Genomic DNA, 25,371 nt, shown 5'->3' with positions numbered 1-25,371 from the left:
TTACACCGTTTTCATAACATTTCACACTGATATCATTTTTGTCATCCAAGATTTTCTGTTTTTTAGATGAGATGAGCTGAACTTGATTTAAAAGTAAATAAAGAAACAGCTCTGAGCTTTTAATCTAAAAAATATATCTAATTTGATTTTCATGTCATTTCCCACAGTAATTTGGGTAATAACTGCAATGTTTTGGAGGTTGTAAGTACCTTGGTGTCAGTAGTGGTATTGTGGTAAGGGTACTATTGTCAATGGAGATTTTTTTTACACCTCTCTCTTTCTCCTATTATTCCGACTTATTCTTCATGCATTTAAAAACCCCACATTTGTCTTCGGAGCAAATAGTAGGCGTTTTTCGTATGTCAATAGTTATTCAAATTGCACAGAGCCTGGAAAAACATTCCAGTGTGATGAAAACTGAAGATGGAATTGAGTTTGTGAAATGTATGAGCTTGCAGAATGCAAATGAATCAGTTGATAGAAAAATCTTTGCCTTAGCCAAAATTCTATTTGTTTTTTTCTTCTTTCCTCTTTATTTCTGCTTAGCTTTGCTGGATTTGGCAGAAAGGCAGAGTGGTAAATAAATTGCATGTTGCAACAAATTATCATTTTATCTCCATACCTACAACATGGGATTTTTTATTTTAAAGAAATGGTACCAGATATGTTTTTCTTCAGCTTAATGGCATTACATCGATCCTAAAATATTCCCAGGACTTTAAATTCCCTTTGCAGCAAAACACACAGAATATTTGATCAATCTTACAAACTTCTGTTTTAAAGTCTGTGGAGGAGTAAAACAACCTATTGCACTGCATCACTATGAAGAATCTGCTTTACGTAAAAGTGACTGAACGTCTCGTTGGCCTTGGGTCTGTGGTCCTTGGATTTTCATGAGCAGATAGAGAGTTTTTGATGTGTTGTCGCAGTTGCAGACTGTGATGCACAGACTAGGCTACAGAGAATCAGCCCCCAAAACTCATCAGCAAATTGGAGGTGAATGGAAAACCATAAACTCAGCTTAATTGTTTTTTTTGTTGAAATGAGCAACATATCACCAGTAATCAGTGAGAAAACAGTCACAGCGATTTTATTGCTCAGGCGGTTGTTCAGCTGCACTCATCCAGTTGAAATTTGCAAGTTTTGAGGAGCAAGTGTAAAAAAAAAACAAACACTCTTAAAATTTCCAATCGAAACTATTTCCTTTTTCATAGCAACTTTTTTTGAACAGTCTATTTCCTTTTGCTAAGAAAAACACACAATACGTGAACCACAGATTAGGACTGACGTTATTAACTTTTACTTTTTCGAAGAGAATCCAGCTCTTTTTTTTTTTAGTTTTCTCACAGTCTCCTAACAAATTCATGTGCAAAAAAAATGAAGCCATTTTTTTATACTACACATTAGACGATCTCCCCACATGCTAATCCCTTTACTAATCATTAAAATATTTTGCTGCTGTAGATGCAGTTGCAAAGTTTCAGAGGAGACCTCAGGTCCCTTTGCTATTCTTCCTTTCAGTAAAAAAGGCTTTAGACAGCAATTTTGGGGGAGGCTTGGTGCATATTACCTCTAATTGAATTACTCCCCCAGTCCCTTCAGGCATCCCCCCTCCATTTAAACACTAGGCAATACCACTTGTGTCACTTCTGAGGCCCTCCCTCAGTGGACGAAGGATGGTTATTCAATAAAGCCTGTATTAAAGACACAGAACTCACACACCCCTAATTGTTTTCACCCTGCTTTAATAAAAGATATTATTAAAGAGGGGAAAAACTTCTGAGTTGGCGACTCCTCTAGCGGCTTTGTTTGCATTTCGCCAAGATGGTGGCGATTATCTCGGAGGGCTCTTTTTAACTGAAAGCCTAGAGACGACATTCCAATTATGGCAAACACACGGGGGGGGGGGGGGGGGGGGGGGGGCAAATGAGCGGGAATAAAATGGGAGTACACTGTGACCATTTACAAAGACCCACATTTATAAAGGCAACAGTGCGTACTCCAGTAGATCACGTGTGAGCACTGTAGGTGTTGCAGACAGTGTATCTTTACAGTCCTGCAGTAGAAAGGCAGATTTTGTGTTGGTGTTCTTGACACAGTGGGGTGCGGCCCTGAGACTTAAGTCACGCTGAGGTGTTACTATAGATCTCCATGTGTATAGGAATTCAACAGACACAGTTCCTGCTCTTTGAATGGTTATTCTCTATTCTATGTGAACAAGGAATAAATCTAGGATTCATACTTTTTGGGAGTATGAACAAAACCCCCACTCTTCAAGGGCTTTGATGAGTGTGTGCATCAAAGGAAATCATGAATATACAGCAGCAAAGTGACATCCCAACAGACATAAAGTCCACACAGCTCCTTAACCCCGCTGCCAAACCCATCCAGGGTTTCTGTGTGTGTGCGTGTGATGGGGATGGCTCGAGCTTCCAAAGGTTGCGCCATGGCTCACCATCAGGTCGGGATACATCACCCATCAGAGGAGGAAAGTAAGGAAAACAAATAGAGAGAAAGATGAGGAGGGAATCCAAAAAATGTTAGTGGACAAAGTTTTTTTTTTCCTGAATGTTTATTTAAACACAGCAGAGAAGAGAAGGGGGTCATTGTAGGATTTAAGGGTGGGAGCAATAAAGTCAAGATGTAGTCAAAGGCCCCCCGCTGATTCAGCTCACTCTACCTCCGTCAGGCCCCCGGAACTGAAACAGGAGGACACTATTTGCCTACATTGGGTAAAAAAAGCTGAGCTGCCACAAGAATAATTTTTGTGTGTAGTTTCTAACAATTACACACTTTAAATATCCCTTCATTACCACCTTTCTGTGGTAATGAAGGGATATTAAAGGGCCTACTCTTGCAGAAAAATCCCGAACTAATCAAGAAGTCTTAGCTATGCTAGCAGCATGACCTTTTTCTCAAAAATCCATGGCATGCATATTGTTGTAGAGTGCATTTTTCTATCATTTTTTTCTTGCTCATGACTCCTTAAGATGTTTGTTAATGCTTCTATGCAGTATTATATTTCACCCTCACTACCCCGTGCCTCAGATTGATAGGTGGAAGCAACTGCATCCATAATCACTCCTATTAATCAAATGCTAGACTGCTGAGATTTTTTTTTTCGCTTCATTTGTGTACTACCATGTTTCCTATTCCATTCAGCATACATTTAGCTCCCTCTGCGCCAGCCATGTGTTCACTCCTTTCGCCTTGTGCTCGTCTCATGTTTTGATCTGGGCTGAATGCATTATTTATTAGATGTTAAGGGCTCCATTGCGAACTTTAAGTGGCAGTGTGTTGTATTTGCTTAATTTACGGGGTTAGGGGAGATCAAAGCTGGAAATATGACAGATGAAAGGGAGGGGCAGACGCAAAGATTTGGCTTGTCTGATTTAATTGCTTGCTCGCAAGAAGAAATCTCATCAACTGAGATTTTGAAGAGTTCATGCTTGGTGTCAAACTCTGGTTGAATATTTAAAATTGTCTTCAAACCTGTTTTTTTTTCAGGCACATTTAGCATAATTTACTGAATATTGTTGTCTTATGCGAGGTTATTTATTCTTCATGTACCACTGCTATTGCTTCTTTAACCTCCTAAGACCCGAGCTCTTTCATAGCATGCATTTTTAATTTTTCTTTGCTATTTGGGTTGATTGGGACCTAAAGAATGTAAAAACAAAGAATTACAAGATTTTTTTTTTTTTTACCTAATTTTTGTTTTTGAGAAAAATGAGATCCACATATGAGGACATTTGTATCAAATTTTGATAGAACAGTGGCAGTATAATGTCCTCGTATGTGGATATCAGGCCCTTGTAGAGAAAAATTAAGTATTTTGGTCTAGACGTCCCAAAATGTGATGTCCACATATGTGGACGCCAGGTCCTAGGAGGTTAAGGAGTTAAAAGGTTATAAAGTGAAAAATGTTTCCACTCTTATCAGAGTGATACTTGGCAAATTTTTTTAAAAAAATCATCAAGTCATGTACGGCAACTCCTGAGTTTCTTTCCTCACTTCATCAGTTTCATCTTCAAATCAAGCTGTTTGCAAGTGTTGCATGCATGTAGCTTTCAGTATCAAATGACCACTCGACAGTGGCAGGAACCATGACCTCATTACAGGGAAAGAAAAACTCAGTAGCAGGAGAAAAGTTTTCCGTAGACTTTCTTTAGATGTACTTGTCTGCATGGCGCCTGCAAAGCTAGCTGGCTAGCTAGCCACCCCTCTTCCTTCTCTCCACTGATCTTTAGCAGTCATACTCCTTTTCTTTGAAGTCTGTGAGGTCTGCTGTGTCTGTCATAGCCATGCAAATCCAGGGGACAACCCCAGCCACCTGTTCTCAGAAACATCTGTCCACGGACCGAGGCTTTACTCAGGCACTGTTCAGCTGCCTCACTCTGATCCTCAAAGGCCTGGAGGATTGGAAAGAGGCTATTTTTAGTGGCCCGCTTAAAATTCTGCTGCAGACTTTATGCTCTCTAATGAACATTCATTTCAGTGTGAAAGTGAGCTTAAAACACAAATTTGCTACTTGTTGTGAATCTGTACCAAGTGGAAATCCAATTTAAACCCCCCAAACATGTTTGTCGATCCAAACGTATTCCGAAGACCTTACTGAAAATAATATATGATAATTTTACATCCACAGTTCTGCATTTTATATGCAGTATGGCTCTTAGTAATTTACTTCAAAGGCCGACTCCCTATCATTTGAGGGAAAAATGTACACAAAAAACAGTGGAGAATTCTTTGTTTAGAGAGAATAGTTGATGTTTCACTTCAGTCAGAGCAGCCACTCTGTTCAGATATGATGTATTGCTTTTAATGAAGTCCTTCATCGCCAAGCTCTAAGACTCCCCCAGCCCCATCCTTGCCCTCAGTAGTGTAAAAATCCTGGGGGTTTTCTTTAGTTAGTAGACAACCAAATCAGAGCACTTGTGTCTGCACAGGCAGCTACAGAATGGTGACCACATTCATTTAACTTGTGCTTTTAACCTGTAATCATTTTCTTTAACAATCAGTACGAAACTGAAAAATGTGCATTATCTAGCTTCCTCAGGAAAAGACTTTAATTTTCACTTGACTTCAACAAACCAAGACACCTGACATCTGTGATTAACACCTACCCAGTGTTCAGGAAACAGGGCAGGGTGATGTAATGCCCATCCATTCATAGTTACACAGTGGGTTTGCCTGTTTCTACCAAGGGACAGATTGATCTCCTCGTATCGTTCTTTTGTGACAGCTATACTGTGGCAGGTGACCCACAGCGTATATTCCAAGGTACAAAAAGCTTAGCGATTGCCTTTGTGGCCAACAGATTATATCACTCTCGTTCTGGGAAGAAACATGAGCCATGATCTGGATCACAATTCTCTTCACAGGTTTAATTAAACGTTTAACACAATCTAGTTGTTAAGTGCACTGATGTGATTTCAAAAGGCCCGACTCACATATCTCTGTGCTGAGTTCACCCTGATTTATTTTGAATCTTTGACAAGAAAAACATGATTCATGCCTCTGCAAACTTTGTACTTTTTAGCACTACTTTGTCCACAGTCCTGCCTACTGCTTTTTTTTTTTGCTGTTGTTCAACTGCGACACAAAAATTATGCCTTTGATTAGGAAGAAATTTTGGAAGGAGCTCTCATTTATTTAAAACACGTTTTTAAATAAAACTGCTTCATGTGCCAATATGCCAGGCTTACTAAGGCTGCACATACGAATATTAGCTATATCATTAGCTAATATTAGCTAGGAGGATGAACGAGGTAGCTAAATGGCACAGAGTGGTCTGGCCAATCTGCAGGTACATCTGGCTAGCTAGAAGCAACTACAATATTAAATAAAAGTCAATGTAGGAATATTGTGGGATTGTGGGGCTGCTGGTGATTGTCCATCTTAACTACATGTTACCAATAAAACAAGCAAAACGATTAATGCTTATTTATGCATCACTCTTTAGTTGAACATGCACTTAAACTGAAAACACAATCCTCTCTCTTTTTTTTGTCTGCATTTGGAACAGACTATACATTGTGAAAGCAGGTACTGCAACGCCAACATCAGGAATACATTATTGAACAAAGGCTTGTGGGGGAGGATACACACATCTCGCAGATAATCCATTCGTTTTCCGTGCAGTGAATTTTAATTGTGCCAGCCATTTGGCAGAATTAACAACGCACGCCCTACATTGCTAATGCCTCGGCAACAACAGGTCATCGGGAATCTATCGGCAGCCTGTGTGGAGAAATGCAGTTGGCAAGAACGACGTCTGCGCTGTCACTGTACATTATGAAACATCAAAAGTAAAGTGAAACAAGGCAAAATGGATGTAAAGCAACTCTAGATTCTGAAAAAGAGAATCAGTTGATTGTTTTATATTCTGAAACACTGCTGGTGCTCAGTTACAGTAGGAAGCTGTATGCATTGTCTTAGAAAAAGTAAGCAGCTGTGTAGCTTCCCCTTCTTCAGGGAGGTGGAGATCACTGGAGAGTGTAATAGTAGACGTGCACGAGGGGGAGACCTGCTGATCCAGGTGTTGATTGCTGCCTGGCACCGAGACAGCTGAAGGGAAAGAGAATATGTGCTTAAATGCACATAAAGATATTGTACAGATACATGCATGGCCTGCAGGAAAACACACACACACACACACACACACACAAGGGGTGCTGTGCCATATTGTTTCCACCGGATGCACGCAGCATTATCCTGCCAACCATTCATTTGGAATTCCATGAGACAGAAATTCCTGTTGGGCTGCTGTGCCAGGGTTTATAGTTCAACACTACAACTGTCTTCTGTTTGAGCCATGACGATGGGCTGAATCAAAGCTCAGGCAACACCCATTTGAAGTTAGACTGACATCTTGGGAGCAGCAGATTGCTCCGTTGTGATCCAATTACAACAACGTGCCTCGGGCCCATTGTACTCTTTTTTTCATAGCTTAAATCTGTGAGGAGAAACTGTTTTACCCAGAGTTAGCTGTGCCTCCTGAACCATGTGCAAAAAATAAGACTATGACTCTAACTGCAACCAGCTTGTTACAGTTGTTATTTTTAAAAGGTCTAGTTATTTCACAGAGTACATTTCCTTCACAGTTTTTGGGAATATGGAATTTAATTTCTGGGAATTATTAAATTTTTGTTGCCGAATTATCAAATAATGTAATTTCCCTTATATTTATTTACTTGACCAAATAATCATGTTTTTGCAGCTGTGTTCCTCATTTTAAAAAACATATAATAAAAGTCACCATTCATTTAACAGCCTCATGCACAAACGCTATCGTAGTCCACATCGACAGAACAACAATAAAGGGAAAGTGAGAAAACAGGACTGCAACCAATCATTGTGTCCACAGTTATTTCTGATGTTTATTTTCTTCCATAAACAGCTGCTCGGTTTATAAAATGATTCTGTATAAGACTGTGACAGGCATTTAATTGATGACCACAATAATAATGTAATAACCGGTTACACCACATTTCATAATGAACTCGCAGTACACTTTTTGATGTGTATATTTCAAGCTCCACAAAAAAAACTCTGGGCCAAAACTGAGTAAGTTTTCTCCTGACCTTCACAGTCCAAAAGCTTAAATTACTCAGTTATGTGATGTTCTGGTCCAGTTAGCAGGCTGTAATTTAATGCAGTGCAATCTCCTCATATGTATGCCCACAAATGCATTGTTCTCTTTACCTACCTTTTCACTTTCAGTTAGAGCTGGGCTGCGTAATGACTTTTTAAGGCCTATATTTTCAGAATTTAAATACAGAGATATGTTAAATATGATAATATTGCTTGCGTCACGTAGCCAGCTTCTTATGTAACGCCAAGCCAGTTTTTAATATTTTTCCCCTAAAACTTTCCTTGCAATCTAGGCTCAGCTCTCCATGTGTGACTACACACAAACCCAGCACCGCTGGCTCACACGTTCTTCTGCAACATGGAGGGAGACCCGCTGGATACAGTTTTTTTTGTAGATGCTTCACATTTTGAAAGATCAGATGAGCAAAAAAAAAAAAAAAAAAGAAAGTAAAAACATCTGTAGAATAAAAGCCATAAACAGCTTCCATCCAAAAAGAGAAGTACTTTAGATCTTTTCAACTATTTACAACAGCACCATAAACTGCAGAGTATTAAACCCAACTGCAAAGCCTTCACAGTCTGAAGTTTTCTGCTGCAAAACAAAGCACAGCCTAACAAAAGCGTCATTCACACATGCTGTGACTTATAACAAGAAAAATTCCTCCACTACATCACTAAAGCTACAGATATTATAATCGAGTGACATAACCCACTCTTCAATCCAGTTAATGTACGGCGCCTTTCATGTTTGATCTCTAAACAAACGTTAAGCTCATCACAGTTTTCCTTACTGTGAATAAATTCAGTCGGATTTTACGTGGCCTCCATATCTCCTGCCAACCAGGTCTTCAGATCTCTGTGAGGTGACTGAAAAGTACAGGGGTGCTTTCCAATCGGGAGGCCCGTGGCAAGGTCTTTTGTTCACCCAGCAGTGTAATTGCAAAAAACCAAGTTTTTTGTTTGTTTTTTCTTGGGCTTTTTTTTCTTCTCAAATCCTTACACCATTCAGCTGGTATGCTTTTTGCAAAGCCATCGCTAGTGTGTATGGCTGCTGGTAACAGTTAAAGAAAAATCAGAATTCTCCCAATCAATCCCTCAAGAAAGGACAACAGTGATTTGTCTGCAGCCATTTTGCCTGTCAGAGATGTTTAACTTCCTCGTACGTAATGGCTCTTATGCTCTGGGTAAACAGCCATTACTAGCCTGTTTATTTGGAAGGAGGGGCTCACTGTGGATCTGACCCGGTTTTCAAATGACAACCCATACCGGAGAGATGAAGGGGTGGGTGAGAGAGAGAGGGGGGCGAAAAGAAAGTAGAGAGGAAGACCCAATTTATTTTGAGTAATTGGCTCCACTTGAGCAAACACCCTTTCCTCGCCCCGTGGCTGTCTCAATCCAAGGCTGTACCAGCAGCAAAAAAATCCCTTCCTATGTTCAGCTACACACAGTAGTTATAAAAAGAACAATGAATGTTGATGACTGATAGTGTTTTACAAAATGACAAATTTACAGTAGCAAAAATTCCAGATACGAATGTTAAAGGAGTAAATGTGGATTATTAGAAGTATTTTTTCACATAGATTTTTACAAATAATTTCCCCCTTATGTGCCTAATGACTTTACTCCGTATAACACACTGATAAGCTGATATCTGATATCCTTGGACTGTCAAGCATGATTGCTTATTTAAACATGCTGCTTCACGACTTGGACTTGGACACAATGTAGCTGCACGTTCACCTTTGTTTCCACTGCAGTTAAAGCAAGGAAACGCCAACTGTAACGGTACACCGCTTCTCTTTCACAAAAGCAAACAAATGAAGAAATCAATCAAAATCCGATAAGCACTTTCAGCACTGAAGTGGAAAAACACACTGTTGTTGAGGCGGTCAGCTTGTCAGATGACATGATAACTTGCAGGGAAGGTCCGGTTCTTTCACCGAGCCATGTACACCTTTCAACGTCAAAGCGTCCTGCGACTCCACCATCAGGACTGTCCTGTACAGGAAAGAGGAAGCCCCCTGAAACAATATACCTCGCCTATTGATAAGTGAGACAATTCTGGGCCTCTTGATAATTTGCACAGGGCCAAACTGGTGGAGGCCATTGCCTCGGGATATCTGTGGGCATGTGGAGTGACATGGGGGTGAGTAGAGGTTATGCTGGATGCCCTGAAGCGGTGTCACTGCAGGGTCACTCTGGTAATTTTGGAGATGTGAGTCTCCTCAAATGTGTTGGGATGTGAGGCTTTTTTAATGTTTGAATCTTTAATATTGGTAACCCATGCTGGCTCACATACCTCATGGCTCTGTCATTCCATTGCAGTTGCAATTAATGAAAAAGGAAGTATTTTTCTGTGGCTCCATAAAAGAGTTCATAGGGTCAAGTGGCCATCCCCAAGGCATATTTAACTGCCTAAACTCAAATGAAGACAAACACTCAGCCCTAATTGCTGCCTGGAAACACTCATAAGGTGTTAAAGCATGTCCTGTGGCTGATCACGAGCCAGTTACTCACTGGACTGTGTTCTTGTATTTATACATGTAAGACCAGTTAAAACTTGCACATCCTCTCGGGTTTTACTAGCAGTCAGTTTGACTGGACGCTACTGAGACAAGTGCAAAGCGCATGCACACACACTCACAAGGAGATGCTTAAATATACCACAAGGAGGTGCACATACAAGGAAAACTTCTGTAGTCTTTTCTGTAGAGGTCTTCTGTGTAACTCGGAAATCCTTATTATACAGCTTTAAAAACATTATTAGGGCAATTATAGGGTGAAGTCCATTGGACCTGCAAATGTTTTAGGTGGTGTGTGAATGATCTTTTTTCCTGTGGCATTGCAGGGAGATTCTTGTGGAATAACAAGAGAATTATGACATCCCACTCCCTGTCTTTTAATATCAAATGTAGCATCTTTTTTTTTTACTGCTGTTAACAGTCGAGACAGACATGATAATCCTACGATGTAACTCTTCTTTGTCCTTCTTGACTTTTATCCCCAGCCTCACAGAAAGTTATTCACTGCTCCACAAAGCCCCATAAAGATTGGTCAAACCAGATGTCTTCAACAGCTCAGAATCCCAGGCTGCTATAAATCATGACTGCCTCCACTTTGTCCTTATTGTCAATCAAAGCCACATCCTAAGTGGCGACTCATGACAGCATGAATGTTTCCACACTTTATACCGCCCTGTACTTCAATTTTACAGGTTTTATTCTATTCCCTTTTTGTGTTACTATAAAGTTGATGGGCCCACTGCAACATTAGTAATAGCTCTTTGAAAAAAAAAAATGACGCTTCACTTGCACTGACAGCACATGAATGGGCAGAAACTATTATTCTTGGACACGAAGCTGACTGTCACATTTTTTTCCTCCCCCAGTTAAAAGTGGGCTTTGTAAACAGACGTAGAAAGGTTTGACAGTTTCTACAGGGACTACAGCCCATCAGAGGTCTTATTAAAACAGGTAAAAATATCAGCATAAAGATTTTGCCCCACTTTTCCACAGGCATAAGAAGAAAAGGAATGCAAGGTTGGAGATGGATTTGAAGCCCACGCACTAAATGGTGTGGTCTAGCCTGTTTATAGCTGTTGGATCCTTTCCACCACATCATTTCTTTATTTCCATGGTTCAGCTTTGTCTGCGCACTGTCACATTTGAGTGTTTACATGAACCGTTGTGGTCAACCATATTCACTTGTGCACACACACTGCACCTCCTCGGGTTTTTTTATCCTAACAAGGACCTTGCAGTTTTTTTTTTAAGTGAAATGGAAAGTTAAGTTCCTAAGAAAGAAAAAAAAAAGAAATCACAGGCAGCAGAATTTTGAATTTTGCTGGTCTACCGGTCAGAAACCAAACATGTCTGAAGTTTGGGGCTGCTAGCTTGTAAAAATCTTTGTTCTGGTAATATCACTTCAGGGTGTTAAAGTTGACACGGGTTCACTGCCAAAACGTTGACACCCTTGTCTCTTTGTTCAGCAGCCTCTTTGGTGTAACCAGAGCCAGCACTGGTGATGTCACCCCGTAGACATAATGCAAAGAAAAGGGCTATCGCCAAAAGGAAAGTGGAAAGTGTCCCCCAAAATGTACTTTGAGTGCTGCCTTTGAGCATGAGAGCGCTGTCAAAGCACCAGTGCATTTAATATCTCTCTCTGTATATAGTAACCATTGTCCTTAATGTAAATATGTAAGAAAAATTGTGTATGTTTCTGTTCTGTGTCCTGTGTCCTGTTTGTTTGTATATGTGTCTTTTTGGCTGCTGTTACAACCAAATTTCCCCTTGTGGGACAATTAAAGGATTATTCTATTCTATTCTAATATTTACCGCATTTGTTCTGTCTACAAATCTCTCTATTGATTCTGCAGATATTTGCGTTCTTTACAACAGCTGGAGAAAACTATCAACTCTCTTCATAAATTGCGGCATCTCTCTCTCTCACTCTCTCACTCTCTCAAATGTCGCACACCAACTTTGATAATGACATGTTTCAACAATGAACATTGTGTGCACTGTCTCACACACACAAACTCTCAGTTCAACCAAGTCCACAAACAAAAATATAATAATCTACAATAGCATTTTCTTTTACAATGCATGTTGTTTAGTGGGACTTCTGGCATTCCTTGCCTTGAACAATCCTCTTCAAATCTGGCTTGTATTCCGTTGTTGCCACTCGAAGCAATTCTTTCACATGAGTGTCAGTCAGAACAGATCGATGCTTTGATTTCACATGTTTTAGGGTAGAAAACACAGACTCGCAGACATATGTTGACCCAAACATTGACAGTATCTTAAGCGCAGCCCGTTTGACATTGGGGTATTTTTCCATTGGCACACTTTTCCAGAACTCAATGGTCCCTTGCCTTAAAGCAGGTTTCAATTGGTCCTCTTCACAAAGATCGATCATCTCCAACTCAGTCGCAGCTTCATCTGTGACTAGCGGGACTTTCAAACAGCCGGTCTCTGCTTTAAATAGGTCGACAAGGAACGTAATCTGTGGCCTTTTCAATTGTAGATCATGGAACCGGGTCACAAAGCTTTCGTGCAAATTTTCAATCAGCGCTGCATATCTGGCTCTTTGCTTACTCAGGGCAGCGCTGGTAATAATAATAATAATAATAATACATTTTATTTAAATAGCGCCTTTCAAAGCACCCAAGGACACTGTACAACAGATAAAAACTGGAAATATACACAATGGTAAAAATAGAAGATAAAAGTTAAAACATACAGAAATTTAAGAATAGGCAATTTTAAACAGATGAGTTTTGAGGGTGGACTTAAAAAGAGAGAATGAACTAATATTTCTGAGGTCCGGGGGTAGGGAATTCCAAAGTCGAGGGGCAGAGCAGCTAAAGGCCCTCCCTCCCATTGTGATCAGACGAGCAGAGGGAACAGAGAGAGAAAGAGAAGATGAAGATCTGAGGCAGCGGGATGGGAGCTTCATCTGTAATAAGTCAGAGAGGTACGGTGGAGAGAGAGAATGAATAGCCTTGAATGTATACAGAATTATTTTAAAATGGATGCGAAATTTGACCGGGAGCCAGTGAAGTTGCTTCAGGATTGGGGAGATGTGGTGGGTAGAAGAAGTCCTAGTAATAATACGGGCAGCAGAGTTCTGGACACGTTGGAGCTTGTTGATAGATTTTTGTGTGAGGCCAAATAATAATGAGTTGCAGTAGTCAATTCTAGAGATAACAAGATTATGGATGAGAATGGCAGTGGCGTGAGGTGTGAGGAAGGGGCGGAGGCGATTAATGTTACGGAGTTGGAAATATGCTGCACGTGTAATATTATTGATATGTGAGTTAAAGGATAATGTGCTATCGAGAATGACACCCAAGCTTTTCACAGAGGGAGAGATAGGGACCAGCGAGTTATTGATGGTGAGAGAGAAATTGTTAATTCTGGATAGCAGTCGTTTAGTGCCAACAAGAAGAAGTTCCGATTTATTGCTGTTGAGTTTAAGAAAGTTGGAGGAGAACCAAGAATTAAGTTCAGCTAGACAGAGGATGAGGGAGGGTGGAGGAAGAGTAGAGTCAGGTTTGGTAGAGAGATAGAGCTGGGTGTCATCGGCGTAGCAGTGGAACTGAATATTATATTTACGAAAAATATGTCCGAGTGGAAGAAGGTAGATGATGAAAAGAAGGGGCCCGAGGACAGATCCCTGGGGCACCCCAGTGGATAAAGGAGAAAGCTGAGAAGTGAAGGATTTTAATTGAATGAACTGAGTGCGGTCAGATAGGTATGATTTAAACCAGGCTAGTGGAGTGTGAGAGAGACCAATAGAAGCTAATCTGCTAAGGAGAATGGGATGAGAGATGGTGTCAAAAGCTGCACTCAGATCAAGAAGGATAAGGATGGAGAGGAGACCAGAATCAGCTGCTATAAGAAGGTCGTTTGTTATTTTTATAAGAGCAGTTTCAGTGCTATGTAGAGGACGAAAGCCAGACTGGAACTGTTCATAAAGGTTATTATCAGTTAGGTGAAGATGGACTTGTGAAGCAACTATTTTTTCAAGGATTTTTGAGAGAAATGGTAGATTGGAGATAGGACGAAAATTATTAAAGTTGTTGGGATCTAGACCAGTTTTTTTCAGAATTGGGGTAATAGCAGCAACTTTGAAGGAAGCAGGAACAGTTCCAGTGGTGAGTGAAGAGTGAATAATAGCAGATATGAGGGGAAGGAGAGGGAGTAAGCAGGCTTTGACGAGGACAGTGGGGATAGGATCGAGCTGGCAGGTAGAAGGCTTTGATTTATGGATGAGATCAGCAATATCAACTAAGGATGGAAGTTGAAAAACAGAGAGGAAGTGAGAAGGGGGAGAAGTTAGGACAGAGAAGCTACATTGAGCATTAGGGTCCAGGTCTAAGTGTATTTTATGAATTTTATCAATAAAGAATAGCATTAGAGCATCACAGAAGTTAGATGAATAGAGATGAGCAGGGAGAGAATCAGGTGGCCTGTTAAAAGAGTTGAATAGTGAGAAAAGGGTCTTGGTAGAGTTCTCACTTGAGTAGACAATAGCAGAGTAATAAGCAGATTTGGTTTGACTAATACATTCCTGGTAAAACAGAACGTGGTTATTAAACATATCCTTATGAATAGTAAGGCCAGTTTTCTTATAGAGACGTTCAAGCTGTCGGCCTTTAGCTTTCAGTAGCCGGAGTTCAGGGGTGTACCAGGGTGCAGAGCGAGAAAAAAGTACAGTTCTGGTTTTTTGTGGAGCCAGGGAATTTAAAATACTACTAAGGCTATGATTATAAAAAAGTACCAGGTCCTCTTGAATAGCTAAGTTGTTAGAAGACAAGCAGCTAGAAAAAGCAGAGGAAAGGATATCAAGATTTATATTCTTGATATTCCGGAAAGAGATAATACGGGGATTGTTAATTACAGAGAGGGTCATGTGAACATTAAAGGAGAGAAGTAGATGATCCGAAATTAGCAGTTCGTCAGCTGTACAGATGGAGGGGGTAAGTCCAGAACAGCAGACTAGGTCCAAAGTGTGGCCCTTAATGTGGGTAGGGAAGTTTATGTATTGTTTAAGGCTGAAACTATCAAGGCAGGATAGAAGGTCCTTGGTAAGAGGATGGTCGCAGTTATCCACGTGAACGTTAAAGTCACCCAGCAATATTATATTAGGGGAGACAGTAGCTAGATTGGTCAGCAGATCGGCAAAGTCACTGATAAAAACAGAATTAAATTTTGGGGGGCGGTAGATGACAGCTATTACAGTTGGGGTAGGTCCTGAAAGTTGACAGACAACAGATTCAAAGGAGCTGTACGTAGGGGCGGACAGCGGCGAGACTTTCCAGTTCTCGCGATAGATTATCGCGAGGCCACCACCACGGCCGGACTCGCGAGGTTGGCAGGTGTAAACAAACCCCGGGGGGGTGGAGTCGTTGAGTTGCGAAAAGTCATTGGGCTGTTGCCATGTCTCAGTCAAGCAGAAAAAGTCAAACTTACGGTCTGTTAGGAGATCCTGGATGAGATGTCCTTTGTTCGTAAGCGAACGGATATTAAGCAGGCCGAAGTTGACAGAAATACTGTCGGACTGGATTAGAGTGTTAGCCGACCTAGGCAGACCAGTCAGAACATTGTGGTCAATAGACCTGCAGGGGTTCCGTTGAGAGCGACCAGAGGTGGACCAGAAGGACTGAATTGGTTTGGAATTATCCTGATGGAAATACCGACGGGAGCCTCGATGTACGTACTTTCGACGAGGGAGGAAGGCAATGTCCGTGTGGAAATGAAGAGCAGCCAGCGGCGGAGCAGCTAAAGAGAAGCGGAGCCGGAGGAGCTCATCAGCTGTATATTGATGAAGTCCAGTGCCGAGTCGGTAGATCGATGACATAAGGATCCAGACCCACACTGAGAGTACATAGATCCTGAAAGGCCACATCATGGACAGGAACAGCCGGGTAGGGACACCGGTGGGCCTTAGAAACAGGAGTAGGACAGAAGTCCAGAAGTCCAGAGTCCAGTAGCGTTAACGTTTAGCGATAGTGGTGAGTGGCGGCCGGTGAGTAGCGGCAGCCAGTCGCGCCAGCGTTCACTCAACCGGAAAGATCACACGCTGGCTTTTAGCAGAGTGGGAAAATGCGTTATATCTCCCTTTTGAATATGTGTCTTGAACAGCTTCAGTTTGTTGACAAACGCAAACACACTTTGCACCAGGTCAGGCAGCATTTTTAACTTACCCTGCAGGGTCAGGTTCAGTCTGTCCAAGTGACACAGCATGTCGACCAAAAAGACCAGATCCATAATCCACTTGAGGTCCGAGAGACTGGGATAGTCCTTGTCCTTCTCTTCCATAAACAGTTTCACGGCATCCAAAAGCTCAAAGAAGCGAGAGAGTACCTGGCCTTTTGACAGCCACCTCACAGTGCAGTGCAGTGGCAGGTCACCTGGAAGCCCTTGGTCCAGCTAAGCGATGAGATTCTTGAATTGCCTGTGGTTAAGCGCATGTGTGCGGATATAGTTGCCGATTTCCATCACAGGATTCATGACGTTATCTAAATTCAATGATTTTGTCACGGTCTGGCTGGCAGACCGTGGGGATGTGGGGGAAGGAGGACCCAGAACGCAGACTCTGCGATGCAAACAGTGCTCTTTATTTACAGTGAAAAGCTGTAAACACAATAACTCCGTTGCTCCCTCGAACCCCGTGTACGTGCTTCCCTCCGACGTCTGTGCCCGTGCTCGTGCTCCCCGCTGTTGTGTTTCCGCACTCCCTGTGCGTGCTGCCTTTCTGGACCACTCTTCCTCCTGCAGGGAAACCATAGAAGCAGCCGTCAACACTAACCCTCAGCGGGCATATACGAACAGCACAGACATATGCTGACACACTGACTTGGTACAATAACTCAATGATCCCGCGCCGGTGGGAGCTCCAACACTCTCCTAAGTAGCTCCCCCGACGAGCCTGATCACCAACAGGTGTGGAAGGAACTTCAGGTGTGGCCAGTCCTCCCGCAGGGCCACACCCATCAGGCCTGCAGGTGGCTGTGCTCCATCCTCCAGCCACACCCGCAGACATACACACGTGCACAACCACACCCTGTCTATACATGCGAGTGGGACACAGACTAACACAGCATTGTGGAGAAAAACACACACATCACCAAATAATAATAATACTAATAACAACAACAACAACAGTCAAGACTGCTCACGGACCCCCGAGTCCTCCAGAGCCGGGTCCGTGACAGATTTAGACACGAGTTGCTCCATGTGGATGATGCAGTGGAAATTCCAAAAGTCTGGAATAGTTTGGTCAGCTTTGCACAGCCCCACAAGCCCGTTCACAGATCCCATCAGGGCTGGTGCTCCATCTGTGGCTATTGCAGTTAATTTCGTTATGGGCATCATGGTTTCTTTCACATCTATGCCACGGGTTCTGTCTTTTAATGGCACAATATCCAGGAGTTCTTCTTTGATCACACAATCGTTTGACGCAGATCCTAAAATATTGCCAACTGAGGCTTGTCTTGTATATCACAACTCTCATCCAATGCGACACTAAAATACTCACATGCTTGAAGGTCAGAGTGCAACTGTGATTCAATAGCCGTGTTAATGTCCGACATTCTGTGTTCAACAGTGTGGCGGGACAGTTAGACGTCTGATACCATGTGTTTTAATGTGTCGTTTTCAGGAGACAAGATTGCAACGAACTCCCCTTCATTGTATGGCTTTTTAGCCCGTGCAATGTTCCAAGCCAGCTGATAGGATGCGAGCGTTATGGTCTCTGACCGCTTCGTAAACTTTTGGAAAAACTGTGACTGCTTTCTGCCTGACTTTTCAAAGTGGCCAACTTGTGCTTGCGAAGTTCAGTCCCTTTTGGAAATTCCTGGTCGATGTTAGCATGGAGTGAGCTGAAGTGGTGCTGAAGATTTGAAGCTTTGAAATGCGCTAATGACGTCTGACATATAAGGCAGAATGGCTTTCCATTGCGTTCAACAAAAAAATATAAACTCTCCCACTCTGTTAAAAACGTCCTGTGTTCATCTTCATATTTTCTTTTTGCTGTGCATTTTTTTCCTGCCATTTTAAGGGCGAACTTGCTCCTACTGGGAAACTTTGCGGTATTTTCATCTCACACACATGCCCATTTGATGAAAATACCGTATTGAACTCAAGCGAAGCGAACGTGCACATTTTAAAACAACAACACAAAAAAACCCCAAAACACAAACACAAACTTTGATATGAACGTAAGAGCCGCATGAAACCAGGCAAAGAGCCGCATGCGGCTCGAGAGCCACGGGTTGGCCACCCCTGCTCTTGGCAAACATCAATATAACCATAGTATGTTAAAAATGTACTTTCTGATTTATCTGTGTAACTTTAAAAACTGTTATTACAAGTGAAAATTTGAAGAACTATACAGCACAAACTGTGACTGGATTAGGCTGAGACAAAAATAAAGCGACTTGGAAAGCAGATGCGCTCTATTAATGGCTGTACTGATAATATCTCAGCAGCCATTTGGCCATTTGGATTAGAAGCAGCTACACAATGCCAGTGCTTATTACGTTCTCTGACAGTGGAAGTGGGAATCTCATACTCCTGTTAAGCCTTAGTCATTACTGCTCAGTATGGGAAGGTTTCTAATGTTATGTTTAGCAACCTTCATTTGTATTTACTTACTTGAATATCCACTAATCTCCCACCACATTTAACACTCTAATATAGTGTGGGTATCCTGCCAAGACAGCTATGACTCTTTGAGGCACAGACCCCTCGGAGGTGTTCTGTTCTGCTTGGTGTTGGGATGTTAGCAGGACAACACTGGATTCTGTGGGTTGTGTGATAAGGTCTTTGTGGATCTGAATTTTTCTGGCACATCCTGAAGTTACTTGATTGAACTGAGATTTGGGGAGTTTAAAGACCAGATCAACACACAAGGCTCTGCTGTGTTCCTGTTAGTCAATCATGAGATGTTTTCTAAGTGTTTTTTTTTTAAATATATATATAAGAACCCCATTAGCTTCCATGATAGTGGTCTTCCTGGGAACCAAGCCTGCAAGTATAATAATAAAATCTAATCTAATCTAATAAAACCTTACACAATCAAATAGATGCAAAAATGTCCACATAATCTGGCTCTTACAGCCACAGTAAGGTTTTACAATTGTAAAAATATAAGCATGTAAATATCAATAAGTTTGAGGCGCAATACACAAGAATCAAAAACAGGTCACAACATCACCCTCTTACAATATTTACAATAATTAAAAACTGTGTAAATGGGCTTTTAAATGTGTGTGTTTAAAAAAAAAAAAAACTAGGAATAGTAGCTAGTTCTCTAATTGCATAAGGCAGCTTATTCCACTTCGAAGATGATCTGAGTGTTGTGGAGCAACTTGAGCAGCCGAGCGAGGCCACTGCTTTGCGTGGTGTTTTTTTTCCCTGCAACAATGTTAAAGTTGGTTGTAGGCGTCAAAGTAACGTCACTATGAAGAGCCAAACCCAGCAGCACACATCTGCTTGCTAATATTTAAAAGAAATGAAAACATCAGTATACTTATATGATTATGTTTACTGTTTAATTTACACTGACATCATTCACACAAATGCCACAAAGGAAAAAAAGAGGACATTTTCCTTTTCTGGATCCCTGCCCAGGATTTAAATATCACAGTGCTTCTTCTTTAATCTTAAATTTACTCTGAAACCTGAAGACCTGTCTAATCCAAAGATCTGTATCACCAAACTTCCCCTTTCTTCACCGAGCCGACAGCTTCCTATTCATACTCAGTGCTAACTTTCCTTATGACAGCTTCACCAGTCATAGTTGCTTAGTCATGTATTTATGTGAGAGGATCTATGGGCACTAAGATTCCTGTGTGGCCTCCAGGGCCTGATCCTGGTCAGGTCGCCTTTCCTCTCATCACTCTTGGCTTGTCTTCAAGACTCTTTCAGAAGCTGCTTCTCAATAATTCCTGACAGTGGATCAAAGTGGGATACACCAAACCTTCTCCTGCCTCACAGGGTCTAGTACACTTCCTCTTTTAAAGGCCCACCACCAGCGTCACCCAGAAGTGATCTAATCAGGCTATGGCCTGATTAGATCACTTCTGGGTGACGCTGCGCCAGAGGTAGAAGTGTCAGCGCCTGCACGTTCATACGTCAGTTACGGTAGTTAGTTGAAACCTGTAACACAACACTGCTGGAACACACTTGAGGGACAATGTGATTCTCTCTTTAAAGAAGAAAACAGAAGTTTGTGCTTGTGGAGGCCACAGCAAGGGACGAGTGGTAAAAATATATACTGAACTTCTACAGGTATACAGAGAAATAAGCATTAAGATTCAAGTAGGGGAAGGGACCATCAAAGAACGCTTCCTGGATGTCAGATGGGGTGAAAGGAAAGAGTGAAGAGGAGGAAGATAGCTGTAAGGAGTTTCTGAAAAAAAAATCCCTCGTTCCAAACAGCAAACGCATGACCTGAAAAAAGGGAGTCTTACCTTTCAAGGATGAAAGGGTGGCAGCACTTAAAGTCAACTCAGTTGAGGTAGTCTTGCACTGCCTCGAGTCTAAGAAATGAGTCAGCATGATGTTTGCAGGAAAATTCAAAGAAGGATGGCTGGCCTGCTTCCAGTCATATGTTTTAATTAAAAAAGCTAGGTGAGCATGCTGCAGGTCTTGCTACAGCCACGTGTTTCTGCACAGTTAGGCGCAGGGTGTTGCAGGAGCACGTCTTTGAGTGAGCCTGAGTTTTTCTCTCTGCTGTCTCGTCCTGCACTTTTCTGCCTCTCTCAACACATTGGTGCTTTACCCACCCCCAAATAAACTGCATCCGTCTGAAGCGCTCGCTGAGAACAAAGGGAGAAAAGCGTACAAACAATATCGGCTTTAATTTTTCATTTCAGACGCGGTAATCTGCGAGAGAGTGACGGCTTCCTGGAATGTGCCTTTCTGTTTTGATATCACCCAATGAAACGGTAATGATATGCTCCCTCCATCTGGATCCAGTTGTCAGTCTGCGCCAGAGGTAGAAGTGTCAGATGTTATTATTATTTTCTGTGTCTGATGTTTAGGTCTGGTCATAGATGAAGGAAGGTCACTTGGCATACCTCGCGTGCTCTTCTGTAATTATGGAGTCACTTGTTAAAGGTCATGTAACGTGGCATCACAGGGCAACTCATCCTCGTGCTGCACGAAAAAAAAAAAAAAAAGCTATTAGAGGACCACGGACCAAAAACTGACCACAAAAAAAGCACAAGTGTTGCATTTGAACACGTTTCCCCCAAATGCCAAGAATGGTAGTTTGTCGTTTGGATGTCTACAGTCTGTATATAGTCGTTTCAATACATTTAGTCCTTAAGGTAAGGATTTTTACTTTCAGAAAAGGCTGATTTTATTTTCCTATTTTAAAAATATTGTAAAAAATATGCATGCCTCCTGACAGAGCATCATACAAACACGACTGATAAAACACTGATGACCTTGTTTTGCATTGGTGCTGATGAAGCTTGGAAAATTATATTTTGGATGTCAATCTTTTTTTTCTTTTTTTTTTCAGAGTTCATCTTCCCAGGAGAAGAAACACACAGCAGGGGAGGCATATAGTGACAAGGCTGTCTGCCAGCCTACTAACTCCATGATTGTTTCCAGACAAGTGTAGTTGCCCCCTGGACAGCACGTCTCTCAGTTCTAGAGTAATGGCCAATTACCAGGAGGCAGTTTGTTGAAAGGATGCAGCCAGGAATTACATATGGCTTCAAACAGCCCTCAGATCCAAACATGTGCTCTCAAACAAACTACCTTCGTAGATGAAATACATTTGAAGGAAGCCAAACTGCTTTTTGAGCATCAAGTGACAGTTGAGAAATGCCCGAGTTATGAGTGAAATGAGAACTGGGATACTTTGCGTTTTATTTTAACACTAACCAGATAGAGTTTTCTAGGTTGGAACGGAGAGATGCTTGATGACATGTGCCGTGTTATTATTTCCATGCATTCAGCTTTTGTCCTTGTGTAGTCTGGGGTGTTGGAATTTGCTAGTTAAATGTGGCATTTGAATGTGGAACAGTGTGGTTACACACATCAAGGAAAGGATGCATTACTATTCATTCATCCATTACCCAGAGATGGGTTTTGTGTGTGTGTGTGTGTGTGTTTTGACTTTTGTCATGTGGAAGTTGACGTGTAACTTGCACCTGAAGTCCTTTTAAAAAAGGCTCAAAATAAGCAAAAATAAATAAATAAATAAATCATTTTGAGGACACCTACAGGGATTCAAAACAGCTTCGTCTGCTGATGTGTCAATACTGAAAGCCCAACATATCACCCAATACAGAACTGCTGCTTATACAACTGTCCATTGTCAGGGAGAAGAAAAAAGATATACGAAGCAGCAAAATTCTCCCTCATCCATTTACTGTGGTTAAGTGGTCGCAGCCAGCACACCAAGTGTTTGCCAGATGTTTTATGCAACCTTTCATTTTTTACCAATTTTTTGGAAACATTAAAAAAGTTCCCATGAAAACTATGTGTAAAAGGCACTCTGCCCAGGCAGTGCTTCTCACACACCTTAAACATGTAATGAAAGAGAATACAAACAATTGTTAAAAATACATTATGGTGTTATTTCAAGATGAAACTCAAACAGATTTGTTTTTATACTTTGTTGCACAGATTCAACAAGGTGCTGGAAACATTCCTCAGAGATTTTGGGTCATACTGACATGATAGCGTCACGCAGCTGCTGCACATTTATCCGCTGCACATCCATGATGTGAATCTCCTGTGACTGTGGAGGTGATGTAAGTAAAGTGAACGTATTATTGTGTTCAAGAAACAGATTTTGGCTTTGTGACATGGCGGACTGTGCCATGGGTAGACTCATGGTCATAAAACGGTACTCATCATTTGAACAATGCTTAGTTGCTAAAACGTGCCAAGAAAACATCCCTCAATTAGACCACCGCGCTAAACCTTTGCTAAAAAAGACGATCTTTTACATTGTTTGGAAACAGAACCTGAGATTCCTGAGGTGTTTTTTCTAGTCTTCTATTATTCAGTTTTGATGAGTAGTGTTACCTGTAGCCTTAGTTTCCTGTTTTTAGCTGATAGGCACTCAGTATGGTCTTCTGCTGCTATAGCACAATGCTCTTCTGTATTCTTTGGCAGTAATGAGAGCTGTATTTAAGCTACTATTGCCTACCTATCTGTTAGAAGCTGTCTGGCCATTTTCCTTTGATCTCTGGCATCATTGAGGCATTTTCGCCCAGAGAACTGCCGCTCACTGGATATTTTCTCTTTTTTGGACCATTCCCTGTAAACCCTGGAGATCAGCAGTTTCTGAAATGTTCAGATGAGCCCCTCTGGCACCAGCAGCCACGCCATGTATAAAGTTGCTTAATTTACCCTTCTTCTCAATTCTGATGCTGAGCTTTGAACTTCAGCAGGTGGTCTTGATGATGTTTACATGTCTAAATGCATTTTTTTGCTGCCATGTGATTGGCTGATTGCATATTTGCGCTAACAAGCAACTGAACAGGTGTACATGATAAATTAGTCAGTGAGTGTATAATTTAGTAATTATTTGTAACAGCTGTGAGATTAAATAAAAAAAATAAAATATGAAACTGCACACATTTATAGTAAAGTCATAGTAAAATCAGTAGAAATAATGTTAACAAATTAAAAAAGCGTCTACATCAAGAGTCACGTTCTGCAATACTTTGGTTTTTCTAATATAAATATATTGTAAATATATTGGAGCAATTCTAATGTTGCGAAAACTCACTCATTAAAATTCCCGAAAGGTTGTCAGTCTTTGAAACTCTTGGGTTGAAAACCAGTCATAGTGTCAGACTAAACATCAAACTCTTTGACCTTTGACCTGGTCATTATATCAAAGTGTGTGTTTAGAGTTTGAATTAAAATGCAGCGCTCATGTGTCAGCTTGCCATAGCCACAGCTGCTTTTTCTTAGGACTGATATAGAGCAGGTGGACACATGATCGGCTGGCTGCCAGATACGAACCCATCAATCAAGATTTTTTTGCAATTCTAAATAAAAACAAAACAAAACAAAACACTAATTTCAAAGGTATATAAAGGCATGTAACAAACCAGACTAAACAGATATTCTTACAAATAAATCCATATATATTATTAAATTGATTTCACAATTTTATGCCTTATAAAATCTGAACCTTTTAAATGACTCAAACCAAGGCGGCGGACTGCAAAGAAGACTTTCTCATAGATGCAATCACTGGAACAGTAAGCTAGCAATTTCAACATCTGTGTCACAAGTAATGGTTACATTCATATGGCCGCTGTGGCAAACCTCAAAATATTTTTCCATATTCTAGATGGAGCGTTTCCACATTTATATCATCTGCAATTTTCGTCTACAGCCCGACTTGTGTGATTTTTTTTTTTTGACCACAAATTTGGACAAATTAATCTCTTGATTAGGTGCTGTTGTGATAGTGGATACCCGTGGAGGATGAAGATTGATTGACTCCTCTGATTCAGTTGTGAGAATCCAAACAGTCCCATTTCCTACGGTGATGTCACGATGTTGAAACCAGGTGCAGAGGCCACTGAGTGCATCAGAGAGGCCCACCGTAATTCAACGCACACTTTACAGCTAGTCAGTACGCCTCAATACGATCCTTTAGTGTTTCTTAATAGTGTTAAGCTAAATTCCTTGAGATCATATGTTTCAAATTCAGACTGCTCTTATTTCAATCATCTTAATTGTCGCTGCACCTTTCGTTCAGGATTTTGGTTCCTCTGTTTACGAAAATAATATGCTGCCAAGTGTTGTTCAAAATGTTGAAATGAGCACTGGGGCCTAGGGGTGAACTTAAACCTTCATCTTCACATGCATGTGTTGCTGTGGTCTTTTGATGATTTTCCACAGCTATTGCCACATCCCTACAGGAACTGAGAAAATAAAAACATCAGCTAATACTGCCAGCATCCTGTTTTTCTAACTCAAATGTGCTTAAATCCTGTTTCTGAAACTGAGCTTGTTGTTTTTGTATCAAATAAAATGACACACAACCACATAAGCACTCTAAAAAGCATCTATCAATGGCTAATGAATTTCTGGCAAAAATGACTCGATTTCAACCAAAAAATAGTTGAAAAATAAAATCTATAACCCTCGATCAACATTACACCCCATTCATTAGGTGACCACTAATCTTCAAAAGCATTTTTCTGCGTTTGTATGTGCAGAATTTGCAAGAAAGTTGCAAGATTTTCAGTTTCCATTTGTTGTCAGTTTGAATTAT

At 41.2% G+C, this 25,371-nt stretch overlaps 1 protein-coding gene across 1 annotated transcript; it reads right to left on the bottom strand.

Annotated features, from left to right (window-relative positions):
• Window positions 1–12,725: 12,725 nt before the first annotated feature.
• On the bottom strand, window positions 12,726–17,477 carry LOC146558837 (uncharacterized). The gene is made up of 6 exons (XM_085245918.1): window positions 17,282–17,477; window positions 16,780–16,874; window positions 16,307–16,532; window positions 15,392–15,977; window positions 14,881–14,920; window positions 12,726–14,670 (listed from the first exon to the last, which is right to left on the bottom strand). The coding sequence occupies exons 1-6, from the start codon at window positions 17,475–17,477 to the stop codon at window positions 12,844–12,846; spliced, it is 2,970 nt and encodes a 989-aa protein (XP_085102044.1). The 3' UTR covers window positions 12,726–12,843.
• Window positions 17,478–25,371: the final 7,894 nt, after the last annotated feature.

This window comes from Mchenga conophoros, linkage group LG15 (genome assembly GCF_057382185.1).
Source record: "Mchenga conophoros isolate Kocher_MC1m ecotype Shallow Benthic linkage group LG15, M_conophoros_male_GT1.1, whole genome shotgun sequence".
Classification (NCBI taxonomy): domain Eukaryota; kingdom Metazoa; phylum Chordata; class Actinopteri; order Cichliformes; family Cichlidae; genus Mchenga; species Mchenga conophoros.
This window is presented reverse-complemented; position numbering and strand designations above follow the sequence as displayed.

Excerpts from the sequence above, each read along its gene's own strand:
- LOC146558837 (XM_085245918.1), bottom strand. The coding sequence starts at position 17,477 with ATGATGCCCATAACGAAATTAACTGCAATAGCCACAGATGGAGCACCA. Across the intron at positions 14,921-15,391 it reads TCGCCGCTGTCCGCCCCTAC|CTGCTTGTCTTCTAACAACT; the intron begins GTACAGCTCCTT and ends TGCTTTTTCTAG. Across the intron at positions 14,671-14,880 it reads TAGCTATTCAAGAGGACCTG|GAATGTATTAGTCAAACCAA; the intron begins GTACTTTTTTAT and ends CTGTTTTACCAG.